This window comes from Macrobrachium rosenbergii, chromosome 51 (genome assembly GCF_040412425.1).
Source record: "Macrobrachium rosenbergii isolate ZJJX-2024 chromosome 51, ASM4041242v1, whole genome shotgun sequence".
NCBI classification, from domain to species: domain Eukaryota; kingdom Metazoa; phylum Arthropoda; class Malacostraca; order Decapoda; family Palaemonidae; genus Macrobrachium; species Macrobrachium rosenbergii.
The window spans coordinates 49,571,171-49,579,009 of record NC_089791.1 but is presented as its reverse complement, the minus strand read 5'-3'; the positions used below and the strand labels follow the sequence as shown (position 1 = coordinate 49,579,009).

General features: G+C 44.6%; 2 protein-coding genes across 2 annotated transcripts; both read left to right on the top strand.

The window, feature by feature from the left end:
- The first annotated feature begins 911 nt into the window (after positions 1 to 911).
- Positions 912 to 1,733, top strand: LOC136833041 (uncharacterized). Its single transcript, XM_067094688.1, has one exon. It carries the CDS (start codon positions 912 to 914, stop codon positions 1,731 to 1,733), a length of 822 nt encoding a protein of 273 aa, XP_066950789.1.
- A 59-nt stretch (positions 1,734 to 1,792) lies between these two features.
- On the top strand, positions 1,793 to 2,524 carry LOC136833040 (uncharacterized). The gene has a single exon (XM_067094687.1). The coding sequence runs from the start codon at positions 1,793 to 1,795 to the stop codon at positions 2,522 to 2,524; it is 732 nt and encodes a 243-aa protein (XP_066950788.1).
- Positions 2,525 to 7,839: the final 5,315 nt, after the last annotated feature.

Here is a 7,839-nt window from a genome sequence, read left to right as displayed (position 1 = left end):
GTATGCTTATTTCCCAACATAAGTTAATGTCATGAACAGGTTTAGTTTCAAACAGCAAGCATATCGAACTGAATGCTAACATCTTTCTGTTCATAGGTCAGTTTAGGAAAGGAAAATAAACGTAAGCATTGTACAGCCACCTACAGAACCGTCAGCAGAGTCTTCATCCAACATGTCATTCGCTAAGTCTCCGCTGAGCAAGTTTTCTATGGTGGCGTCCCATTTTCTTCGCCTATACAATTGGTCACACCTAACGTGCCAGGTCACACGATTTCAATCATTTAAACTTTGTATGTATTTGTTCACCTGTTGTCAATTGTGTATCTTGTATTTCTTCATTCGCAGGCATTGTTAAATGTATGTTTTTTGTCCAAAAGAATGCTCTCAATCCTGTGTTTACGTTTGTTAAAATGTACGTTTAGCGTCTAAAAGAACGCTCCCTATTTGTTTACATTGTATCAATATGTGGAAATTAAAGTAGATTTTCTGAGTATTGCTAAACTTTACTTATATGACAATTGTGGAGTGTGTTTAATCAGGTATATATGTGTTTGTGTTGCAAAACAATTATTGTTTTCCCCTTTATTAGGGTGATGCCTTTGGAAGTTCCCCATTCCCTGTGCATTGACACCCACACCCTGTGCTGTGTCGTATTTATGCCCTTTCTTTTCAGAGTTTCTTGCTATTTTTTATATTGAAGTTGTAAATTGATGTACCAATTGTGTTTTGTATCTTGTTTGTACCGTTATTGTGAATTTTTGAGTGAACTGGGAATTATAAAAAAGAACTGTGGAACCTGTTACGTTCTCCCCAAGCTGTTTGAATTTTGAATTTTTTGTGAGAGGAATAAAGATATCAAGGAAGCATGCGTTTCCCTCTCTCCCGTGAGAACTTGAGTATTAGAGGAGATTATGTCTCACGATGAGGGGCCAGAGGCCCCAAATAACCTACATGGTGCCCAGAACCCGGGATCAGAAGGAAGTGACGAAGATTTTCCCGGATTTCCTGACATTTTGATGAAACTGAGAAGTCTTAAACTGAAGAAAGTTGGAGCTGAAACATGGCTGCGTTGTGCTGCAAGAAAATTAAGTGGAGTTCTACAAGGCCAACTAAGCTGGCATGAGTTAACTAGCTTAATGGATGAATTCGACCACCGTAAGTCTAAGTGGGTTGAACTAGATGATGCGGTGCAAGACTTGATCGAAAATCTGGAAGAAGTCAAAAGGTTAGTCTATGAAGCCGACGATTTCCTCAGTGAGGTAGACCAAACATGCATTACTGCTGAAGTTTTAGAAAAATTAGGCAATGGTAGACTCGTGAACTTGAATAGTAGGGCTACTGAAGGCAGTATAATTTCTGCAAGTGAGCCTAGTAGTGAAGCACATAGTGTGAAATTGCCTAGGCTTGAGTTATTAAAATTTGGCGGGAAAATAACTGAGTGGATGCCTTTCTGGGATCAGTTTAAGGCTATTGTTGATGACAAGCCTATGCCTCCTGTTAACAAATTTATATACCTGCGCTCTGTGTTGGAGGGCGAGGCGAGAAGAGTTATACAGGGTCTGGCTCAGACGGCAGCTAATTATAAATCTGCATGTGAACTGTTAAAAGAGAGGTATGCCAAACCAAACAAGATAATTTCCGCCCACATTCAGGACCTAATGCAGCTTGCGTTGTCAAGGAGATCAAGTACGACAATCAACTCTTGGCGTTGCGGAAGTTGGAAGACGACGTGATAGCCCATGTTCGCAGTTTGGAGGCTCTTGGGGTAGGAGGGGACCAATATGGGCTGGTAATGGCGCCCATGATCTTGTCCCTACTCCCCCACGAGATTAGACTGGAGTGGTCTCGAAGTCAGCAAGAGGAAGGAGACCTTAAAGGGCTGCTGGAATTCCTACAACGAGAAGTTGAGGGGCGAGAAAGGGCTGAGGCCCTTCAGGGGCTGAACCACCGAAAGACTGAGGATCCCGGCGTGGAAAAAAGGCAAAAAAAGCTCATCCAGGGTTCAGCCTCAGCCCTTCAAACTTCGTCAGAAGATAGTGCCTCTAAGCAGCAGTGTGCATTCTGTGGAAAGCTGCATCCTAGTGATAGGTGTTTTGGTATAGTGAAGCTCACTCTTCATGAAAGAGAAAAAGCCACTCGTGGAAAGCGGCTGTGTCTTAAGTGTTTATCTCCTGGCCATTATGCAAGGGGTTGCTGGGCCAGATGTTCAAAGTGCAAGGGTGGCCATCACCATGCACTTATTTGCCGTAAGTCTGAAGCGATACCCCCTGCAACAGCTAGTGAGACAACCCCTGAAGGAGAAAAGGTGCGGGGGGAGAGTGAATCTGTTACACATGTGGGAGTGGCTCCTTGTGAGTCAAGGGCTAGGGCTATTAAGCAGTGTTGTGTATTACAAACAGCAAAGATAAAGGTTGTAGGCTATCAGGGTATAATCTCTGCAGCTGTAATGTTTGATACAGGATCGGATCGATCCTACATTTCAAGGACTTGGTCAAAGGGTCAGGCCCAAGTGGCTGACCTCTGAGTATTTATCATTTTCTGCCTTTGGGGGAGGTAAGGCCTCCAAGGCAGATTTGTGTAGCATTTATGAAGTGATGAGTTTAGGGGCTAATAACCACAAATATAGCTTTAAGGTAGCTGAGATTAATGTAATTTGTCCCCCTTTATGTAGGACCAAAGTGGATCCTAAGTGCTTAGAGCCTTTTTAGCATCTTAACCTAGCTGATGAGTATGGGTCCAACTGAAAGATACAGGTGGATATGTTGATTGGATTAGATTTGTATTGGAAGCTGATGCTCCCTAACAAAATTGTGTGTCATGAAGGGCTTGTAGCCCAGGAGACTGTTTTTGGTTGGGTTTTGTCTGGATCCTCAATTAGGTCCGAAGATAACTGTGATGTAGGTGTGCAACTGTTAGCATTTTCTAATTTTCAGGAAGATAGCTTGAGTAACTTTTGGGAATTAGAATCTGTAGGTATTCAACCCCAGGAACCACGTTCTGACACTATTAAGCCTGACCCTATTCTGGTGCAATTTGAGAAATTGGTAAGTTACAAGGAAGGCCGTTATGAGGTGGCCCTTCCCTGGAAATCAGAGTCTGTAAAGTTAAAGTTACTTGATAACAAACACCATGCCTTGAGAAGATTGGATAATCTGAGTCGTAAGTTAGATAGGGACCCTGGTCTGCAGGAACAATATTAAACAGTGTTTGAAGAGTATGAAAAGGAAGGTATTATAGAAGAGATCCCACCCCATCAGTTGGAGGGTGGGCACCCAGTGTTCTATTTGCCTCATAGACCTGTGGTGCGGGAGGCGAGTATCTCCACCAAAATCAGGCCTGTGTTTGATGGGTCAGCTCGTGGCAGTAATGGTGTGTCCCTAAATGACTGTTTAGAAAGTGGTCCTTCCTTAAACCCAGATTTAGTAGAAGTTCTACTGAGGTTTAGAAGATGGAAGGTGGCCTTAACTGCCGATATTACAAAGGCTTTCCTTCAAATTAAGGTGAGGAGGGAGGACCGTGATGTTCACAGGTTTTTGTTGAAGAAAAAGGATATTGTAAAACATTTCCGTTTTGTAAGAGTACCCTTTGGAAATAAGAGTAGTCCCTTTTTGTTGAATGCCACTTTGAAATTTCATTTAAAGAAATACCCTCCCTCAGAGGTGGTTTCTGAATTGCTTGAGAATCTGTATGTTGATGACTGGCTTTCTGGGGCTGATAGCCCTGCTGAGGCCTGTGCAAGATTTGATGAAGCCTGTGGTATGTTGAAGGCTGGTATGTCCCTATCAAAGTGTACTTCTAATTATAAAACCTTGCCCATGACAGAGGATTCTATTGTAGAAGGTGTAAAGGTGTTAGGCTTACAATGGGATTCCTCCTCAGACTGTTTTACATTTAAGGTAGAGAATGTAGATCCCTTTGGGGATATTGTTTGTACTAAAAGAAATGTGTTAAGCCTAATTGCTCGATGTTTTGACCCCTTGGGGTTCATATGTCCCTTTGTTATGCATGCAAAAATGCTATTTCAAGAAATCTGGAGATTTAGGTCTAGATTGGGATGAACCATTACCTGAGGCTATGCAAGGCAGAGTTAAGTTGTGGGTAGTAGGACTTTCTGTACTTGAATCATTGAGAATTAATCGTTACTTATTTTCAGAATTGTCCTGAGAGATCTCCCTGCTATTGAACTTCATGCCTTTGGTGATGCGTCGGAAAGGGGGTATGGTGCTTGTGTGTATGTGAGAGTGCCTGAAGAGGGTAATTTCAAGGTAACATTGATTGCTGCTAGAGGTAAGGTAGCCCCTATAAAGAAAGTTTCCCTCCCTAGGCTAGAATTACTTGGTGCCTTATTGTGTGCTAGACTGGTTGTATTTGTGAAGTCTGCGTTGCGGCTGGTCCAGGAGGTTTCAGTTCGATGTTGGACTGATTCCACTGTTGCCCTGGCGTGGATTAAAGGAGAACCAAATAGATGGAAAACCTTTGTAGCCAACAGAGTGGTGGAAATTCAAGGATTGACTCCACCATCTTGTTGGCAACATTGTCCTGGAAAAGACAACCCCGCAGACCTGATATCGAGAGGTGTTTATGCGGAGCAACTCACACAGTCTGATGTTTGTTTAGTGGGTCCTTCTTGGCTCCGCACCTCATCTCTCCTACTTAAGGAAGATGCGAGAGAGGGATTCCCACGAGAAGAGCAATGTGAAACAGACACTGTTTGTGTTGCTGTTGAGTCTGATCAGCCCTTGTTTGAGTTTTCCCGATGGAGCTCCTTTCGAAGGCACTCAATATAGTAGGTTGGGTGTTAAGATTTGTTGGTAATTGTAAAGCTTCATCCCTTAAAGCTGGTGGTCCCTTGACTTATGGAGAATTGATGAAAGCCAAGGTCAAACTGCTTTACTGTGCTCAAAGAGAGGCCTTTGCAAGAGAAATAAATGCTCTGGCTTTGTCTCACCCCCCTCCCTAAGGGGTCCCCTTTGGTCAAACTTGATCCTTATCTAGATGAAGAAGGGTTGCCGAGAATAAAGGGCGCTTAGAGAATGCCGAATTGAGTTTTGAGAGTAAGCACCCTATCATTGTCCCTGGTACTTACATTGCTTTGTTGTTGGTTCGTTTCCAGCATGGATTGCTTAAACATGCTGGTGTTGCTGTGCTTGTTTCCACTCTGCGAAACAATTATTGGATCATTCGTCTTCGTCAGATTGCTAAGAGGGTTTGTAGAGAATGTGTCGCTTGTCGTAGATGTGAAGCCAAGGCCTGTTCCCACCCGGTGGCTCCCCTTCCTGAGTTAAGAGTTAAGTCTGCCCCTCCTTTCACTGTTACAGGTCTAGACTTTGCTGGTCCCTTATTTTGTGTTGATTTCCCCTCCAAGAAGTTGTATATTCTTCTTTTACTTGTGCTGTTGTCAGAGCTGTCCACCTAGAGCTTACAGAGTCTCTCTCGGCTACTGATTGCAATTTGGCAATTCGTCGGTTTTGGCAGACGTGGTGTACCTTCTGTGTTCTACTCTGACCATGCTAAAACCTTTTTGGGTGCCTCCAACCTGTTGAAGCAACATTATGGCCCCATGGCCCCCCAATGGAAGTTTATTGTACCTAATGCGCCTTGGTGGGAGGCTGGTGGGAACGCCTCATTAGATCAGTGAAGGTTGCGTTGAGAAAGACGTTGGGCACTAAGACATTGTCTAGGAGTGAATTAGAAACCACTCTTCATGAGGTGGAGGCATGTATCAATTCTAGACCCTTGACATTTGTAGGTGAAGAACCTGATGTTGCTAATCCCCTTACTCCATCTCATTTTCTTATTGGTCGTTCAGCAGGTTTCAGGTGGAACTGGCAGATGACTCTGCCTCAGGTGTGACCTCAAAGGATTTGTGTGTGAGAGAGGCTGTGCGTCTGAGTCAGTTGGAGAAATTCTGGAACATCTGGCAATCCAGTACCTTAGAAACCTGCCTTGCATGGTAAAGGGGTTCAAAGCTAATTGTAATTTAACAAGGGGTTCTGTTGTAATAGTAAAGGAAGAAAGAGTGCCTAGGCTGCTGTGGCCACTTGGAGTTATTACTGAGTTGTACCCTGGAAAGGATGGAATGGTGAGAAGTGCCAAGGTTAAAACTAAACGTGGATTTGTAACTAGACCTGTTCAAACCTATACAATTTAGAGTTTGTTCATGAGACTTACCTGCCAGATATATATATAGCTGTATTCTCCAGTCCATGGAATTTCAAATTTCGCGGCTGCGCAATGCTGGTCAATTAGTTAGTACCCATTCCTTACGCTGGGGCGGTATCGAGAACCATTCCATTTTCTATTCAAGATTTTCTCTTTCGCCGGACTGTCAACACCTGTTTTCAGTTCCTCCGCCATTTGGATTTCGATAAAATTTGGTGCGTCACTTAAGTATTTTGGTTGTTTTTATTGACTGGATCTGTGACGCTTACGCTCTTGTGGACCGTTTTGATTTTGCTTTGAGCTTTTCTTATAATTAAGATGTCTTACCTCTAGCTATTGAGTCTTGTTTCAGGTGAATGTAGGTGAGGCTATCGAAGACTTTGATAGTTCTCCTCTTTGCTGCTATGATATGTAAGGGTGTTCAATGCTCTATGATGTCGGTAATGAATGTGTGGGGATTGTCTGAGGCTGAGTGGAAGAACTCCCTATGCTTAAGTGGAGCGTCCTTGCTGAAATCTTCCTCCCAGGTGCTGCTTAGATGGACAGTCAGGGTTTTCTCTACTAGTAACCCTGTATAAATTTTAGTACTAACCAGCTGTGGTTTGTTGCTCAGAAGGTAATTCCCTGCTCTTCTGCGAGTCTTTCGTGACCCCTCTTGGACTAAAGTGAATGCAATTCCCTTTTGAGTGTTGGTCTAGTGCTAGTGTTGTGGAGGTCGTCAGATCGGCCCCTATATAATGCCTCTGGCCTGGACCTCTCTAGAACTCCAGGACCTGCAGTTGGAGGGCATGTCCTCTACCGCATGAGGTTGGGGGCTTCCACCGATCTGGCGTCCCTTCGGCTAGGTGCTGAAGGACTTGTTTGGGGACAGGCTGCCAGGGATCTGCTCCTCGCCCTCATCCTGACGGTTGCTTCTCGTCCTCCAAACGTCCTCTGGTTTTTGTGAGGGTTGGGCATCTCTCGGTTGGACGAAGAGGCCCTCTTAACAAGCAGAGGAGAGGGACTCCGTCCTCTTCTCAAACGTTTGTACTCTTCCGTCAAGATTGAGTGGATATTCCTCTGCGAGACAGGAGAGGGAGTGTTTTTGAATGATTCCTTCGACCCTCTGTCGCTAAGGCAGGGCCAGCCTTCTTCCCCTGTGGAAGGGTCTCTCGTTTCTCGCGAAGGTTTCCTTCTCTCAGGTTCATCCCTTCTCCGAAAGTTGCTTCTTCAGGTAGATTTTGTTGAAGTTTTGCAACTGGACTGGATGCCTCTCATGGACTTTCAGGCTCAGATCTGCCTGTTAATTAGTACAGACTTTCACCTTCGTCTCTATCGTCTGTATCGTCCAGATGTTTGGGGCGTCTGTCGTCTGAGAGACTGTTTAGTGGCTTCAAGATTCGTCTTCCCGATTTGAGGTGTTGGTCTCTCTTGTCTGCGCCAGAGTGCGTCTTGCTCTGATGCTTCTCAGCCATCTTTTTCCCCAGTCCTTGTCAGGATACGGCCGCCACGCCAGCGCCTGTGACTCTCTTCCTGGCCCCACGGGCCTCTCGGCGTCACGCCATGGCGCTCGGCTTCTTCCCTTCGCCATACCAGATTCCAAGTCTTTCGTGGACGACCGCTCAGTTCTCATCATGTCGCTTTTCTAGGTCCCTTCAACATCTGATGCCTTCTTAAAGAGCCAGGTACTTGAAATGA

Coding starts and splice junctions, on each gene's coding strand:
- LOC136833041 (XM_067094688.1), top strand. CDS start 912: ATGTCTCACGATGAGGGGCCAGAGGCCCCAAATAACCTACATGGTGCC.
- LOC136833040 (XM_067094687.1), top strand. CDS start 1,793: ATGGCGCCCATGATCTTGTCCCTACTCCCCCACGAGATTAGACTGGAG.